Here is an 18,692-nt window from a genome sequence, read left to right as displayed (position 1 = left end):
ACAAGCATACACTGATCCACTAAAGATCAGCCAGAGACAGGTGAACACCTGATCCCTAAAGGTATGAGCTTGGTGCACATTGCTTTAAAGACTTATTGCAGCAGAGATGCAAAGATTTGTTTTACCTCCTAAGACCTGAACTCTTTCATGGCATGCCTTTTTAATTTCTCTTTGTTATTTGGCCTGTAAAAACAAAGAATTACTTTTTTTTGTTTGTTTCGACCTGATTTTTGTTTCTGAGAAAAATGAGATCCACATATGAGGACATTCACTTTAAATCTCAATGGCAGTATAATGTCCTCATAAGTGGATATCAGCCCCTTGTAGAGCAAAATTTTGCATTTTGGTCTAGACAACCCAAAATGTGTTGTGTGCACATATGTGGAGGCCAGGTCTTAGGATGTTAAATATATTGAATGATTCTAAGTAGAGAAAGTAAACAGCTTTTAATAATAAGTTTTGATTTTACATAGTGATGAATGCATCTTGTGTTTAAAGAGTGAATCACTGATCATTTTCTGTCTTTCTGCCATTTTACAGTGATGGCACGAAGAAGCCTCCGCCTGCAGGAGTCAGGCTATTATAGGGAAGACGGAGCTCCAAATATTTCATATAAAGAGACCTCATACAAGTATGTGTGTGGATGCTTTTGGGACTGCACGCTACATTCTGGATAAAACATCCTCAGGCGTACCGACGGTGTAAATCTTCACCTGTAGAATAAGTCTTTAAACTTGTGTGTCATCTTTTAGGGTCTTCCGTCGGAGAAAACATAGGAGACGAGGTCCCTTTATGAACCCTCGCATACAGCAAAGTAAGGACCACTACTCAATTTTAACATCATTTAGAATGAGAGAAGAAGATTCTGTTATCAGACTGTAAACTCCCCTGTGGTTCTCTCTTTGCAGACAAAACAAGACTTTTAAAGCACATCATCACTTTCTTGATGCTGCCCCTTCTGACTTTTGGTGAGTGAGTCAGAACTTTCTGTCAGACAATCCTTCCTAACACACAAGTAAAACCTGGACCATTTGTCCCCACATCCACCCCTAACCTCTCTACTTCGTGTCTCTTAGGAATTGTGAGCTGCACAATTTCCATAAACAGCAAGAAAGAAGCAGAAACAGCAGACACTCAGCCAATTTTTGAATCTCAAGGTAAAGATCGCCATCTTCATCTGTCTCATCATCATTTATACATGAATGTACACAAAGAAAACAAATAATTTGTCTGTGATTTGTGTGAATTCAGGAGCCATGATCCAAAGCGGGGTTTCCTCATGGACAGAGAACTCTGTGCGCAAATGTACGCAGTGGGTGGACCCCTCCAGGGCCAGTAGAAGAGTAATCCAAGTAAGAATGACATAGTTTGCACAGCAAGATTTAAAGTGATATAACATGGAGAAAAAGTTTACATTTATGAACTCTGGGCAGTGTAATAATTAATTTTCTTTCCTCAGGAATATTTACCTGGGCCTCCAGGGAACTGCTGGCCCCTGCAGGACAATTCCTGTAAATTGTCCTGCACAGAGATGAGTGGGGAGGAGTAAATGTGTTTCAAATGTTCTTTTGTACTTTTTAATGTGTTTCAAATAAATAAATTTTGTGTCTTAAAAAAGTTTTAGAACACGTCGCAGCATTTCCTTTTATGTGATATGGTTGGATCATAACGTGGTGGTGTAAAAATAATGTTTACACCACCAAGGTGATTCCCAAAGAACCTTTAGCCATGAACCTGGCATATCTCAGGATAGTGTGCATTGTATCAATAAAATAAATCAGAAGAAACTGGACAAGTGGAGGACCTAAAAACCCAAAAACTAGCCCACAGCAGATAAACAGTACCTGAAAATCAGTGACAACAGGTCTGATGGAGAGATGAATCCATATTTTACATTTTTGGTTCAAATCATCGTCACGATATACAGACAAGTTCAGAAGAGAGGTACAACTGTATCTTCTGCTACTGTGTGTAAAACATGGTGGAGGCTCTGTCATAGAGCTGCATTTCAGCCAGTGGTGCCAGAGATTTAATCAAAACTGATTGAACTGTGAACCCAGAAAAGTACAGTCAGATTTTGATCCACCAGTCAATACCACCTGGAAATATCTGATGGTCAGAGGTTTTATTTTTTTAGCATAACAGTGACCCCAAGCACACTGTCAATGCAGCAAAAACATACCTAGACAGTAAAAACACAATGAAACACTAATAAAGGTGGTCACAACCAGATACTGACTTTAAGCTTGTTTGGATCTCAGCCACTGTTCTTTCTATATTAGATAGTGTGTTTTGATCAATCTCCACCCATATCTCTTTTCCTAGCAAAAGTAAGAAATGAGAATCTGGAGATTTTTTCAGGGTACTGTGTAACAAATGTTTTTGCTAATACTGAACCTTACCCAACCTAAGAGGAGTCATATGTATAGTAATGTACACACACGCACAAAATAAACCTTTATTTGAATATAAAACGTTGTTCCATTGAAAAACAGGTCTTATGTTGACACTTTTACCTGCATATAAGACTGGAGTACAACACATGAGCTACGCCAGTGATGAGGTTGTGGTTGGCAAACTCGAGGATGAGGAGCAGGATTGGGTATTCGCTGCGTCTCTTTTCAAGGCTGAAGTCCTCACTTAAGCCCATCCAGTGAAGCAGCAGCGTCCGCATCGCTTCAGGGAACAGCTCTGTGGCTAGTTCCTCAGCAGGTGGCAGGTCGCTGATGCGCTCAATGTGCTGAAGTTTAAAGCCCTCCACCTTCTGGCTGATGCTGCTGTTGGCTGCATGAAACTGCTGGCCAAGCCAACGTCCTATACAAGTGAGCAGGCTGCTTGAATACACTGGGCCCCAGTCTTTGGCCTTTAGCAGAGCCAGCACAATCTCCGTCGCATCTTTTTCTTCAAGTCTCCCATTTATGTAGCGATCAATGTTCTCCAAAAGCAGCAAGACCGTCTCCAGCTGCTCTGAGCAGCTTCGAGGCTCCGAGGAGAACTGTTCATCCAAGCGGTGCAATTTTTGTCTCACTGTGGATATTACTACTTCTCTTTGCTCAGATTGTAAGCTCTGCTTGGGAAGAGAACAATAATCATGATCTGCTGATGTGTCAGCAGTGTCCATGCTACTAACATCTACCACGTCCTTGTCAGCCTGGAAATAAGGAGGCTGTGATATTACACCCTTTGATTGTGAGTCACGCTGGCTGAGCGACCCTGAAGGGTCCAGCTGCACGCTGAGGCTGTAACTCACTTCCAGAGGGCTGTCACTGATCTGTGCTTTCCAGACATCCTAGGGGACAGATGTGATTAAAACATGCATTGTGACAGAAAAATAAAATTATCACGTATACATGATGTTTACCTGGAAATTCTCCAGCACAGCAAGCTGATCTTGCTTACTGTACAACTCAAAGGCTACTCGAAAAAGTCCCTGAATGCTGTAGAACCACAGGCTGTTATTTGCAGAGGGTACCTTCAAGCCGTGAAACCTGAAAGCTTGAACACAATCAGGGGGATCAGTGTGACAATGTGTCTGTCCTGGTGGGTGACTTTTACCTAAAAATAAGGTGCATATCAATGCGATAGCATGAGCTTGTCTATGTTTATTTCCCCCTAGTCATATTTATTTCATTTGATTGTCTACACCCACCCCGTGGTTTTAGAGGCACAGGTGTAGTTAATGTTTAACTTCCACTGGTATGTCTGTATTTTACCTGAGGAAAAAGTTATTTTTGTTGCAAGGCCTTTCTTGGCAAACTTGGCATGGTGTCTTGGATGGTTTTCTGTACGCACATCAGTCTTTGAGAGGAGATCGGCTCCCAAATAGAGCGGAATCGTTGAACCCTGAAACAGAGAGGATGAATATAAGCCACCGCCGTATAAAGCCTGACAATAACGTACACTGCCTGACCATGTTAATGGTATACATGCTCAACTGCTCATTAATGTGAGTCTATAATAAGCCAATGACATGCCAGCACCCCAGTGCATTTGTGCATGTAGACATGACCAAGACAACCCGCTGAAGTTCAACGCGAGCATCAGAATGGAGAAAAAACATGATTTAAGTGACTTTGAATGTGACATGGTTGTTGGGACTTTAGCCACACAAACATGCTTTTACAGAGAATTTCTCTGGGTGAAAATGTCTTGATGCCAGAGGTCAAAGTAGTCTGGCCAGACTTTTGAGTTTTCAGCTGACAGGAAGGCAAGAACCACTCAAACATCCACTCATCCCACCTAAATTATGCAGAAGAGCATCTGCGAATGGACAACATGTTGAAGCTTTTAGCAGATGGACTACAGCAGAAGAAATCCACACTGGGTGTCACTCCTGTCAGCTAAGAAAAGAAACTGACGCTACATTTTGCGGGTTTGGGTGGAGCAAAGTTTAATTTGGGACTCTTAGTGCCAACTGAACAGAATTTCAACAGGCTACTTGAGTATTGTTGCTCACCATGTCCAGCTTTTATGACCACAGTTTACCCATCTTCTGCTTCCAGGAGGATAACATAGCATGTCACAAAGCTCAAATAATCTCAAACTGGCAGCGAAAATGAGTTCACTGTACACACATGGCTGCCACAGCCACCAGGTCCAACTCCAGGAGGATGTCCTGGAACAGGAGATTCACATCATGGATGTTCAGCCGACAAATCTGCAGGAGCTGTGTGTGATCAAAATCTCAGAGGAAGGTACCCAGCTCCTTGTTGAATCTGTGCCACAAAGATTAAGCTGGCTCTGGAGGCAACAGTAGGCCCAACCCAGTACTAGTAAGGTGTACTTAATAAAATGCCCGGTGAGTGTAAAACTGCAGTATAGTATTAGTCAAGCTTTATTTATTTATTTATTTATTTATTTTATTAAGCTGTTTTTTTTTATTTTGTGCATTTTTTTAAGATGCGGTCGGGAAAAAGTTGCGGGTGACAGGTGATGTGAAAAAATGACGAATTATAGCAACTCTGCTGACAGTGTTTACACGTGCTTCCATGGCAACTGTGTCAGACAGAATGTTTTTGGATTTGAAAAAAAATAAATTTATTAGTAAACCTTCGTGTTTGCAGCATTCAGCATACTCAGCATACTCAGATACCTGTGATTGCAGCGAGAGAGAGAAAAAACGACAAGCATACACTGATCCACTAAAGATCAGCCAGAGACAGGTGAACACCTGATCCCTAAAGGTATGAGCTTGGTGCACATTGCTTTAAAGACTTATTGCAGCAGAGATGCAAAGCTTTGTTTTACCTCCTAAGACCTGAACTCTTTCATGGCATGCCTTTTTAATTTCTCTTTGTTATTTGGGCTGTAAAAACAAAGAATTACTTTTTTTTGTTTGTTTCGACCTGATTTTTGTTTCTGAGAAAAATGAGATCCACATATGAGGACATTCACTTTAAATCTCAATGGCAGTATAATGTCCTCATAAGTGGATATCAGCCCCTTGTAGAGCAAAATTTTGCATTTTGGTCTAGACAACCCAAAATGTGTTGTGTGCACATATGTGGAGGCCAGGTCTTAGGATGTTAAATATATTGAATGATTCTAAGTAGAGAAAGTAAACAGCTTTTAATAATAAGTTTTGATTTTACATAGTGATGAATGCATCTTGTGTTTAAAGAGTGAATCACTGATCATTTTCTGTCTTTCTGCCATTTTACAGTGATGGCACGAAGAAGCCTCCGCCTGCAGGAGTCAGGCTATTATAGGGAAGACGGAGCTCCAAATATTTCATATAAAGAGACCTCATACAAGTATGTGTGTGGATGCTTTTGGGACTGCACGCTACATTCTGGATAAAACATCCTCAGGCGTGCCGACGGTGTAAATCTTCACCTGTAGAATAAGTCTTTAAACTTGTGTGTCATCTTTTAGGGTCTTCCATCGGAGAAAACATAGGAGACGAGGTCCCTTTATGAACCCTCGCATACAGCAAAGTAAGGACCACTACTCAATTTTAACATCATTTAGAATGAGAGAAGAAGATTCTGTTATCAGACTGTAAACTCCCCTGTGGTTCTCTCTTTGCAGACAAAACAAGACTTTTAAAGCACATCATCACTTTCTTGATGCTGCCCCTTCTGACTTTTGGTGAGTGAGTCAGAACTTTCTGTCAGACAATCCTTCCTAACACACAAGTAAAACCTGGACCATTTGTCCCCACATCCACCCCTAACCTCTCTACTTCGTGTCTCTTAGGAATTGTGAGCTGCACAATTTCCATAAACAGCAAAAAAGAAGCAGAAACAGCAGACACTCAGCCAATTTTTGAATCTCAAGGTAAAGATCGCCATCTTCATCTGTCTCATCATTTATACATGAATGTACACAAAGAAAACAAATAATTTGTCTGTGATTTGTGTGAATTCAGGAGCCATGATCCAAAGCGGGGTTTCCTCATGGACAGAGAACTCTGTGCGCAAATGTATGCAGTGGGTGGACCCCTCCAGGGCCAGTAGAAGAGTAATCCAAGTAAGAATGACATAGTTTGCACAGCAAGATTTAAAGTGATATAACATGGAGAAAAAGTTTACATTTATGAACTCTGGGCAGCGTAATAATTAATTTTCTTTCCTCAGGAATATTTACCTGGGCCTCCAGGGAACTGCTGGCCCCTGCAGGACAATTCCTGTAAATTGTCCTGCACAGAGATGAGTGGGGAGGAGTAAATGTGTTTCAAATGTTCTTTTGTACTTTTTAATGTGTTTCAAATAAATAAATTTTGTGTCTTAAAAAAGTTTTAGAACACGTCGCAGCATTTCCTTTTATGTGATATGGTTGGATCATAACGTGGTGGTGTAAAAATAATGTTTACACCACCAAGGTGATTCCCAAAGAACCTTTAGCCATGAACCTGGCATATCTCAGGATAGTGTGCATTGTATCAATAAAATAAATCAGAAGAAACTGGACAAGTGGAGGACCTAAAAACCCAAAAACTAGCCCACAGCAGATAAACAGTACCTGAAAATCAGTGACAACGGGTCTGATGGAGAGATGAATCCATATTTTACATTTTTGGTTCAAATCATCGTCACGATATACAGACAAGTTCAGAAGAGAGGTACAACTGTATCTTCTGCTACTGTGTGTAAAACATGGTGGAGGCTCTGTCATAGAGCTGCATTTCAGCCAGTGGTGCCAGAGATTTAATCAAAACTGATTGAACTGTGAACCCAGAAAAGTACAGTCAGATTTTGATCCACCAGTCAATACCACCTGGAAATATCTGATGGTCAGAGGTTTTATTTTTTTAGCATAACAGTGACCCCAAGCACACTGTCAATGCAGCAAAAACATACCTAGACAGTAAAAACACAATGAAACACTAATAAAGGTGGTCACAACCAGATACTGACTTTAAGCTTGTTTGGATCTCAGCCACTGTTCTTTCTATATTAGATAGTGTGTTTTGATCAATCTCCACCCATATCTCTTTTCCTAGCAAAAGTAAGAAATGAGAATCTGGAGATTTTTTCAGGGTACTGTGTAACAAATGTTTTTGCTAATACTGAACCTTACCCAACCTAAGAGGAGTCATATGTATAGTAATGTACACACACGCACAAAATAAACCTTTATTTGAATATAAAACGTTGTTCCATTGAAAAACAGGTCTTATGTTGACACTTTTACCTGCATATAAGACTGGAGTACAACACATGAGCTACGCCAGTGATGAGGTTGTGGTTGGCAAACTCGAGGATGAGGAGCAGGATTGGGTATTCGCTGCGTCTCTTTTCAAGGCTGAAGTCCTCACTTAAGCCCATCCAGTGAAGCAGCAGCGTCCGCATCGCTTCAGGGAACAGCTCTGTGGCTAGTTCCTCAGCAGGTGGCAGGTCGCTGATGCGCTCAATGTGCTGAAGTTTAAAGCCCTCCACCTTCTGGCTGATGCTGCTGTTGGCTGCATGAAACTGCTGGCCAAGCCAACGTCCTATACAAGTGAGCAGGCTGCTTGAATACACTGGGCCCCAGTCTTTGGCCTTTAGCAGAGCCAGCACAATCTCCGTCGCATCTTTTTCTTCAAGTCTCCCATTTATGTAGCGATCAATGTTCTCCAAAAGCAGCAAGACCGTCTCCAGCTGCTCTGAGCAGCTTTGAGGCTCCGAGGAGAACTGTTCATCCAAGCGGTGCAATTTTTGTCTCACTGTGGATATTACTACTTCTCTTTGCTCAGATTGTAAGCTCTGCTTGGGAAGAGAACAATAATCATGATCTGCTGATGTGTCAGCAGTGTCCATGCTACTAACATCTACCACGTCCTTGTCAGCCTGGAAATAAGGAGGCTGTGATATTACACCCTTTGATTGTGAGTCACGCTGGCTGAGCGACCCTGAAGGGTCCAGCTGCACGCTGAGGCTGTAACTCACTTCCAGAGGGCTGTCACTGATCTGTGCTTTCCAGACATCCTAGGGGACAGATGTGATTAAAACATGCATTGTGACAGAAAAATAAAATTATCACGTATACATGATGTTTACCTGGAAATTCTCCAGCACAGCAAGCTGATCTTGCTTACTGTACAACTCAAAGGCTACTCGAAAAAGTCCCTGAATGCTGTAGAACCACAGGCTGTTATTTGCAGAGGGTACCTTCAAGCCGTGAAACCTGAAAGCTTGAACACAATCAGGGGGATCAGTGTGACAATGTGTCTGTCCTGGTGGGTGACTTTTACCTAAAAATAAGGTGCATATCAATGCGATAGCATGAGCTTGTCTATGTTTATTTCCCCCTAGTCATATTTATTTCATTTGATTGTCTACACCCACCCCGTGGTTTTAGAGGCACAGGTGTAGTTAATGTTTAACTTCCACTGGTATGTCTGTATTTTACCTGAGGAAAAAGTTATTTTTGTTGCAAGGCCTTTCTTGGCAAACTTGGCATGGTGTCTTGGATGGTTTTCTGTACGCACATCAGTCTTTGAGAGGAGATCGGCTCCCAAATAGAGCGGAATCGTTGAACCCTGAAACAGAGAGGATGAATATAAGCCACCGCCGTATAAAGCCTGACAATAACGTACACTGCCTGACCATGTTAATGGTATACATGCTCAACTGCTCATTAATGTGAGTCTATAATAAGCCAATGACATGCCAGCACCCCAGTGCATTTGTGCATGTAGACATGACCAAGACAACCCGCTGAAGTTCAACGCGAGCATCAGAATGGAGAAAAAACATGATTTAAGTGACTTTGAATGTGACATGGTTGTTGGGACTTTAGCCACACAAACATGCTTTTACAGAGAATTTCTCTGGGTGAAAATGTCTTGATGCCAGAGGTCAAAGTAGTCTGGCCAGACTTTTGAGTTTTCAGCTGACAGGAAGGCAAGAACCACTCAAACATCCACTCATCCCACCTAAATTATGCAGAAGAGCATCTGCGAATGGACAACATGTTGAAGCTTTTAGCAGATGGACTACAGCAGAAGAAATCCACACTGGGTGTCACTCCTGTCAGCTAAGAAAAGAAACTGACGCTACATTTTGCGGGTTTGGGTGGAGCAAAGTTTAATTTGGGACTCTTAGTGCCAACTGAACAGAATTTCAACAGGCTACTTGAGTATTGTTGCTCACCATGTCCAGCTTTTATGACCACAGTTTACCCATCTTCTGCTTCCAGGAGGATAACATAGCATGTCACAAAGCTCAAATAATCTCAAACTGGCAGCGAAAATGAGTTCACTGTACACACATGGCCGCCACAGCCACCAGGTCCAACTCCAGGAGGATGTCCTGGAACAGGAGATTCACATCATGGATGTTCAGCCGACAAATCTGCAGGAGCTGTGTGTGATCAAAATCTCAGAGGAAGGTACCCAGCTCCTTGTTGAATCTGTGCCACAAAGATTTAAGCTGGCTCTGGAGGCAACAGTAGGCCCAACCCAGTACTAGTAAGGTGTACTTAATAAAATGCCCGATGAGTGTAAAACTGCAGTATAGTATTAGTCAAGCTTTATTTATTTATTTTACTAAGCTGTTTTTTGTTTTTAGTTAGCTACAGTACTTATTTGTTAAACATTACTTATCACTATCCAATTAGAAAGTCTGCGACCGTCCTGCAAGTAAGGAGATGTGTTTATTATGCTGGTGGTAATACATCACCCTCTTGGACTACCTGTGAAGCATTAACTCACCTGTTTGGTGCTCTCTGTCAGTCTGAACGATGTCAGACCCACCAGGTGAATGAAACGAATCCTCCTCGCGCCCCCGTCCCGCTGCGGTAACGTCAGAGGGATAACCGAGCAACCTGACATTACTGGAAGTCTCAATTAAGTGCTGTCCCATAGAAATGTTCCTGCGGGAAGAGTCACTGCAAATCAAAGTAATAAAAAGATCAACACAAATGACTGCACACGAAACAGAAACAAAAACATATGCTTTAAACCCTCAGCGATGACTCGCAGGGTAAGGTTTGCTTTACACATGCGCGAACTTTTACGTACTTCCTGTCATCGCTACAGATTAGAAAGAGCCGTTTCCTGGCTGGTGTCGCTTTTAACTTTATCTAATTCTTCTTTAAAATACTTTCCTGCAAAACAAATTGGAAAAATACACAGTACAACTGCATTAATGAGAAAAAATATATAAAAGAAAATGAATATGAATTCCACAAGAAGTCTTTTTTTTTTCTTTTGGCGACAGTGTTTTAAAATTTAAACCACTATCTTTTTTCTTCTTTTCTTTTTTTAAAAGCAGAATAAAAGGGTGAGAATTTTATGTTTGATAAATAATCAACAAATGAATGCTGTACATTACTGGAGAAACTGGGACAGGTAAAAAAAAAAAAAAATAACTTATGGTCTTTAGTTTTGGTTTTTTTATGTTGTTAGGTCTAACTTTAAATTATTATAAGACAAATCCTTACATGGTTCTGTTCCAACCATATAAGGATTTGTCTTTGATGTTTGTGGCATAATTACTAATAACAGAGTTGGTAATATGTATTCATTGTTTAATAGCTAATAATCAAATGCAGAGAGATGTATAAACACATAGTGAGTGAGAAAGGTGACTGAAGAGGAAACACTCAATGCATCCCCTAGAAGCCAACACCTATTGCAGTGTAACTAAGGGAGGATTCAGGGTCACCGGATCCAGTCCTAAGTATACACTTTATTAAAGTTTTAAATCTAATCTTAACAGCAGAGACGGCGTCTGTGTCCTGAATCCAAACTGAGAGCTGGTTCTACAGAAGAGGGGTCTGAAAGCTGAAGAAGGCTGTGCCTCCCATTCTACTTTTAAATGCTCTATGAACCACAAGTAAAACAGCAGTCTGAGAATGAAGAGCTTGTCAGCGGTGATACAGTACAATAGGGTCATTAAGATGGGGAATGATTATTCAACACCTTGTATGTGAGGAACAGGATTTTAAATTTGATTACAGATTAAACAGAGAAAGGAGAGTGCAATATAGAAATATGCTCTCTCTTTCTAGTTCCTGTCAGTACTCTTGCTGCAGCATTTTGGATCAACTGAAGGCTCTTCAGAGAGTTTAGTCATCCAGGTCTTTATGTCTTTAAGACATTCCTGCAGTTTTAACTAGTTGGTGTGTTGAATGAAAAGATTGCATAAAAATGTGAGGAGCTAAAGCGTTTTTAACACAATCCCTTAATTTCAGGGGATTCAAAGTAATTGACAAATTAAATAACAGAAAAATAAATGTCCATTTCTAATACTTGATTAAAAAAAACCCTTTACTTACAATGACAGCCTAGTTCTTGAACTCATGGACATCACCAGATGCTGGGCTTCCTCCTTTTTAATGCCCTGTCAGGCCTTTACTGCAGCGGCTTTCAGTTGCTGTTTGTTTGTGGGCCTTTCTGTTCAAAGTTTGTCTTCAACAAGTGAAATGTATGCTCAACTGGGATAAGATCAGGTGACTGACTTAGGCATTTAAGAATATTCCAATTCTGACAAATTGCAAACTCCCCTAACAGAGGCAAAGTAAAGGAAGGATCTGTGCAATGAAAGCTGGAAAGTCACCAGGAATAGATGGCCTCCCAGCAGAGTTTTATCACAAATTTAGAGATTTGCTACGTCCATTTTTAACTGAGTATTACATGAAGCCTTTGAATATGGACGGCCCCCTGCAAGTTTTAATCTGGCCATAATATCAGTAGTTCCAAAGGCGACAAAGATTTAACGGATCCAGGCAATTACAGACTGATAAATTTAATCAATGTGGATTACAAAATTCTATCCAAAGTACTAACAATGAGGCTGGAGGTTGTACTACCACAAATTATTCATAAAGATCAAGTAGGGTTTATCAAGAATAGACACAAATCCTGCACTGGCTCCATATTTAAATGCACAGAAGGACTTGATACGGTGGAGTGGAAATATCTGTTTAGGACCCTGGAAAAATTTGAATTAGGCGACAACTTTTGCAGATGGATTAGAACCATATATTTGAGGCCAGAAGAAGCTGTATTTACGAATGGGGTACTCTCTCCTTTTTTGAGTATTTCTAGATCAACACGTCAAGGATGTAATTTAGGTCCACTTCTATTTACCATCTTTTCAGAGCCATTAGCTATTCAGAGAAAATGCAGAGATTAAAGGTGTATTTGGGGGAGGTAGAGAACACAAATTGTTCCTGTACACAGATGATGTTCTGGTATTAAGCCAAGACCCTGCTAATTATATCACAACACTATTAGAGGTGACTGATAATTATTCATTGTTTTTGGAGTACAAAGTTAATTGGCATAAATCAGAGGTGATGCCAGTTTCCCAAACTTGTAGTCATAACCTAATATTGGGCTTTAACTTTAAGTGGGTGGACAAAGGAATGAAGTGTCTTGGAAATGAATTGAACCCAAATATTGAGGATATTATGGCTAACAGTGTGGGAAAATTAATAAGCAAAATCAATAAAAATTTGGATAAATTGAGTAAACTAGTTTGACATTGTGGGGAAAAGTAAACAGTAAAAATGGTTATATCAACAGTCATCAGCTATTATACAGGAATGTTGCCCATGTGTATCCCGCGACAGATGTTCCAAAGCTATAATAATATGATAAAAGATTTTCTTTGGAAGGGTTCGAACCCCTTATTAACATTAATCGACTTTCCCAACCAAAAAAAAGAAGAGGGAATAGACCTAGGCAATATAGAGTATTATAGCATCTCTTTTAAAAATGGCTAAATTAGGCAAACATTGCGCAATGAAAACCGATATAGATTGGATTTTAATAGAACAAGAGCTTGCATCTCCATCCACACCAATTTATATTTTATCACAAAAAGTAAATAAAGAGGGTAAGATGCAAAATCCTATTTTGAAATTTCAAAAATGGTGTGGTTGGACGTGCATAAAAATATAAACTTGTGCCTTAAAAGTATGCCACCTTGTGGGATAATCTTAAAATAAAAATTGGTAAGCAGACTGTTTACTGGGCACAATGGCTAAGAAGAGGTATCAGAACTGTTGTGACTTATTTGAGGGAGATTTTTTCATGTCATATGAGAATATTACAAATAAGTTTTGTTTGGAGCGCTATTGTCATTTTTGGAAGTATTTACAAATAAGAAACTGTTTAAAAGGAAGAGTTACAATAACACACGAAAGTAACCCGATAGATAAGGAGGGATTTATGCAGCACAAAATTCTTAATATATATTATTATACTCCTTCAGCGCTGTATTGAATGGGTGTTGGTAGAGAGGACTTGTGTTGGAAATGTCGACAAGTAAAGGTACTGATACACGCCCTCTGGGAATGCCGGCCTGTTTTTTCCAGTTTGGAACAGTGTATTGAATTATATGCAGGGATGGATACCTTGTAATTTGTCCAGATCACCTAAATCATGTCTACTGGGAGACAAAGGAGAGATGCCACAGTTAAATAAACACCAGTTTAGAGTGTTAAGCACTGCATTGGTAACGTGCATTTTTTTTAAGAGGGAAAAAGTTGCGGTGATGTGAAAAAATGACGAATTATAGCAACTCTGCTGACAGTGTTTACACGTGCTTCCATGGCAACTGTGTCAGACAGAATGTTTTTGGATTTGAAAAAAAATAAATTTATTAGTAAACCTTCGTGTTTGCAGCATTCAGCATACTCAGCATACTCAGATACCTGTGATTGCAGCGAGAGAGAGAAAAAACGACAAGCATACACTGATCCACTAAAGATCAGCCAGAGACAGGTGAACACCTGATCCCTAAAGGTATGAGCTTGGTGCACATTGCTTTAAAGACTTATTGCAGCAGAGATGCAAAGCTTTGTTTTACCTCCTAAGACCTGAACTCTTTCATGGCATGCCTTTTTAATTTCTCTTTGTTATTTGGGCTGTAAAAACAAAGAATTACTTTTTTTTGTTTGTTTCGACCTGATTTTTGTTTCTGAGAAAAATGAGATCCACATATGAGGACATTCACTTTAAATCTCAATGGCAGTATAATGTCCTCATAAGTGGATATCAGCCCCTTGTAGAGCAAAATTTTGCATTTTGGTCTAGACAACTGTTAAGATTCAAAGTTGAGGAAGGAGAGTACACACCACCCATGGTCCAGAAGGTCTTTGGTCAAACAATGATTTTAATGAACACACGTGTGGGAAGACACTCTGTACGCAGACAGCTAGTAGTCCTCGATTTAATCAAAGCATGAACAGATATTTTATAGCATCAGGGTTTGTTTACTGACGCCCCTTCATGCGTCACCGGTCCATTTTATACATAGATCAGATCAACATCATCATGACTTTTCACCCAGAAAATCATCTTCTATTTTCATGGCTTGGTACTTTCCGTTCTTATCTTAAAATGAATTGTTCCTCTTTCTTGCCGAGACAACAAGGACGGTTCCTCTAAATAAATTTAACTCTATGTGTGTGTGTCACGACCTCACATGCTCTTTGTGTCACCTCTTCACCTACTGTCTGTGTCTCGTCCTCAAATGCTCTTTCTCAATTCACCTGTTGCACTTCTGACCTTTTACCAGACCAGAAGCTCACTGAGACTATGTGTATGTCTTCTACTAAATAAATGTTTTAACCAAGAACCTCTACTAAAACCTTAATATAAAATGATCTGATATATAAGTGTTTTGTAAGCATGTATTGCAATTCCTTCTATGGCTCCAAGTCACCTGCACAATAGATTGTCCGAACATCGCGCCGAACAAAGCTTCCGACCCCCAATTAATTGACCGAGCTCCAACTCTTTAATAAGCACAGATATGCATTGTGTATAAAATAGTCATAACTGCTTAAGGCCTTCTTAAAGCTATCTGTTACATTGTTAAAGCCTCGTCTTAGCCTGCGGCTCAAAATAACTATCTGCTTTCACTTCTGCATACAACTTCCTGTCAGCCTGCAACTCAGTCTTTCTGAAAGAGACACTGTTTAACCCCTGAATGCAATATAAACTCCAGATTTTATTATTAATGCAATGGTAATGATGACAATTATTTAACAATAGCAGTAAAATAATTTCCCTGCTCCACACTCCCTCTCACGACCTCTGGAACACCAGAGGTCGCAATACATTGTGGTTCACCAGGCCTCGAGATCTCCAGGATCCTCACCCCTCCTGTGGTCGCCGAGATCTTCTGCAAAGGAAACAAAACACCTTTTCTTGCATCTCCCTAACTTATCCTTTCTGGGACTCTTTAATCAAAAGCCTGATCCTAATTATCTTCTTAACTTATTGACTTATATATATATATATTCTTCAACGTTACTCAACCCTTTAAACTTTTTAAGCCCTGCTTTCACGTCCGGTTGCTCGCTCTATTTTCCCTTATCTGATCATCAACATCCTGTGCACAAATTGTCGCTGCTGCAAGTTCCTCTACTCCAAAAGAAAACAACCACTTTAATCAATTAAGTTTAAGCATATAAGCAATTACTCCTGTATACATTTCATCATAGCTAAATGCTGCCTTGAAACAACTCCTATGTGTTAACACTAACTTCATTTTAAAACCTCACATTTCCTATGTTATAACCCGTTTTTGGTATAGGCTTTTTATTTCATTTTGCTCCTTTACTGTAACAATACCTCCTAATTCTAGTTTATCAGACTTAACCAAAATATATGCTTTCCTTCCTCTTTGGTCCTTCTTTTAAGTTCAGTCAAAAGCTAAATGAATTTAAGGCCTTTTGCCTGGAATCAATACTGTCATGTGTGTTTCTTAACTCTGTGTCTGTAAGCGTGCAATCCTTCAATAACTTCAATAACTCATATCAAAAAATGCAATATGTATAAAATCATTTCTATTTACAAGCTCTCCCCTTTATCCTAAAAATACCTCCTATGTAATATCTGTATGTGTACGCCTACATTATAACCACTACTTCTAGAAATCAAAAAGAAATCAAAGCTGTTCTACTCCTTCAACCCTCACTAATTTTCCCTCTAAGACTTATTCACAGCTTTGAAAAACCGGCCTTGTATCTTCTAAACAGGATTCAGTTCTGTCTTGGTCCTGGGCCATGTTGGCCCAGTATTCTTGGTTCCTTGTATTTTCGCTCCTTATTTAGGCCAGGTTTTCTGAGGTGTCCTGTTGTGGTGTTCCCTAAGTGTTTTTTCCCTTTGTGACTCTTACCCCCTTGTGCCCCTCTGTGTATTTATGAGCTCTCGTCTCTCTTTGTGTTTATTCCATGTTTCCCCCAGCCTGTTATGTCTGTGTTCTCCCCGTGCTCTCTCTCCTCCTGTCTGAACCTCTGTGTACTTCCTGTTTTACTTTGACAGTCTCTCGTCAGTATGCGTAATATTGTGTTCACTCCTGCCCTGTCTCGTTATGTTTATCAGTGTCACCTGTGTTCCCCACCTGTGTGTAATCTCCCTATGTTCTCTGGGTGTATTTCCCCGGACCTCCCTGCATCCTCGTTTCTGGTTTGTGTTATTAGCTTACCCAGTTTAGGTTTCCGGTTTCTTATTTTTTTCAGTTTCAGTTTTACCATATCCAAATGATCAAAAACCCAAAAGGTCCTGAAATGATCCTAAATTATTAAACAATTAAATTATTAAACCCTAAACCCCCCTTTATCTTGATACATTTCATGTATCAAGATACTATACAAAACTTAAAAATGCTCAGTTTCCCCACTCATGATCCAATCTATGTCATAAAAATAAACTTAAAACAGAACAGTTATCAGTCATGTGTTTCTTCAATTAATGATAACTGAGTTACATCAAAAAATATTTCCCCTTTAGCATTTGGCATTCTCCCAACAATATACTATAATCCCATAATCTAACCCCAGTCAACAAATTTTCTCTGGTAAAAACAATTGTTTGTCCACATTAATTCATCTTCACTCACATGCAGTCACACATTCACTTACATGCAGTCACACCATGTTTTTGCTGATAGTGGAGCTTCCCGCACGATCAGATACTCCACCCTCAGCAAAATGAGCTCAGTCATTTTTTATTTTCCATAGGAAAATATTTCTTTATGCTTTTGGACTGGATTAACTCGCATAAAATCCTTTTTACAGGGACTTACGACCTGAATTGTCCCCAGGTAGCTTTCTCCTCAGCCAATTGAAATCTGGAAAGCCCACCTTATATTTGCTCCTCCCAATAATTTTCAGCGCCGTTATTCACTGTTGCAGGCCTGCTTAAAACAGAAATGGAAAAATAGAGCTGATTGTTAGCTCATAAAAACAAAACAAAATCACCTGACAGGTTTTCTTTAAGTGCACTGTTACAAAATAATGGGCCCAATTTTTTTAGACATGTCCATGTTTCCTAAAACTCCCTCTATTAAAAACAAAAACAACAACAACCCGAACCTTAAACACACAAAAGTTTTGCCACCACATAATTTCACCTCCTCAATACACCGAAAGTCTCATTAAAACCACACAATTTGCAAACAAAAATCACCCCCTTATGCTCTGTAACATACTTCAATTCAGCATAAAACATAACCCCCCTTACAACAACATATCATCACTAAACTATAAATTCCCCACCCCAATCTGCACTTCTCGTCTCTGCTATGCTTCCTCTTCCTGAAAGTCACAGTCACACACACACTCAGGAAGTTCCTTCGTCATATAGCTTCTTCTATTCCTCAATTACAAACTCAAATGTATTTTATTAAACATTCACACCATTGTATCATTCATACAAAATAGCAAAATGTGTTGTGTGCACATATGTGGAGGCCAGGTCTTAGGATGTTAAATATATTGAATGATTCTAAGTAGAGAAAGTAAACAGCTTTTAATAATAAGTTTTGATTTTACATAGTGATGAATGCATCTTGTGTTTAAAGAGTGAATCACTGATCATTTTCTGTCTTTCTGCCATTTTACAGTGATGGCACGAAGAAGCCTCCGCCTGCAGGAGTCAGGCTATTATAGGGAAGACGGAGCTCCAAATATTTCATATAAAGAGACCTCATACAAGTATGTGTGTGGATGCTTTTGGGACTGCACGCTACATTCTGGATAAAACATCCTCAGGCGTACCGACGGTGTAAATCTTCACCTGTAGAATAAGTCTTTAAACTTGTGTGTCATCTTTTAGGGTCTTCCGTCGGAGAAAACATAGGAGACGAGGTCCCTTTATGAACCCTCGCATACAGCAAAGTAAGGACCACTACTCAATTTTAACATCATTTAGAATGAGAGAAGAAGATTCTGTTATCAGACTGTAAACTCCCCTGTGGTTCTCTCTTTGCAGACAAAACAAGACTTTTAAAGCACATCATCACTTT

The 18,692-nt window shown here is 39.8% G+C and overlaps 3 protein-coding genes and 1 long non-coding RNA gene across 4 annotated transcripts; 2 read left to right on the top strand and 2 right to left on the bottom strand.

The window, feature by feature from the left end:
* Positions 1-1,341: 1,341 nt before the first annotated feature.
* LOC309719226 lies at positions 1,342-5,740 on the top strand. The gene is made up of 5 exons (XR_014280169.1): positions 1,342-1,352; positions 4,588-4,798; positions 4,900-4,929; positions 5,064-5,183; positions 5,663-5,740. It is a non-coding gene; the product is annotated as an uncharacterized lncRNA (long non-coding RNA).
* Positions 2,445-4,567, bottom strand: LOC309719224 (uncharacterized protein). Its single transcript, XM_082555187.1, has 4 exons — positions 4,457-4,567; positions 3,714-3,843; positions 3,362-3,495; positions 2,445-3,289 (listed from the first exon to the last, which is right to left on the bottom strand). The coding sequence occupies exons 1-4, from the start codon at positions 4,457-4,459 to the stop codon at positions 2,513-2,515; spliced, it is 1,044 nt and encodes a 347-aa protein (XP_082411313.1). The 5' UTR covers positions 4,460-4,567; the 3' UTR covers positions 2,445-2,512.
* Positions 5,741-5,889: 149 nt separating the features above from the next.
* On the top strand, positions 5,890-6,745 carry LOC309718279 (uncharacterized protein). Its single transcript, XM_082553360.1, has 5 exons — positions 5,890-5,936; positions 6,031-6,090; positions 6,199-6,279; positions 6,371-6,471; positions 6,579-6,745. Exons 1-5 carry the CDS (start codon positions 5,915-5,917, stop codon positions 6,666-6,668), a joined length of 354 nt encoding a protein of 117 aa, XP_082409486.1. The 5' UTR covers positions 5,890-5,914; the 3' UTR covers positions 6,669-6,745.
* Positions 6,746-7,563: 818 nt separating this feature from the next.
* On the bottom strand, positions 7,564-10,443 carry LOC309718199 (uncharacterized protein). The gene is made up of 4 exons (XM_082553222.1): positions 10,136-10,443; positions 8,833-8,962; positions 8,481-8,614; positions 7,564-8,408 (listed from the first exon to the last, which is right to left on the bottom strand). Exons 1-4 carry the CDS (start codon positions 10,253-10,255, stop codon positions 7,632-7,634), a joined length of 1,161 nt encoding a protein of 386 aa, XP_082409348.1. The 5' UTR covers positions 10,256-10,443; the 3' UTR covers positions 7,564-7,631.
* Positions 10,444-18,692: the final 8,249 nt, after the last annotated feature.

Source organism: Aulonocara stuartgranti (genome assembly GCF_965226115.1).
Source record: "Aulonocara stuartgranti genome assembly, chromosome: 12".
Lineage (NCBI taxonomy): Eukaryota > Metazoa > Chordata > Actinopteri > Cichliformes > Cichlidae > Aulonocara > Aulonocara stuartgranti.
Note: the sequence above shows the minus strand (reverse complement) of the source record. Positions and strands in the feature narration are given on the sequence as shown.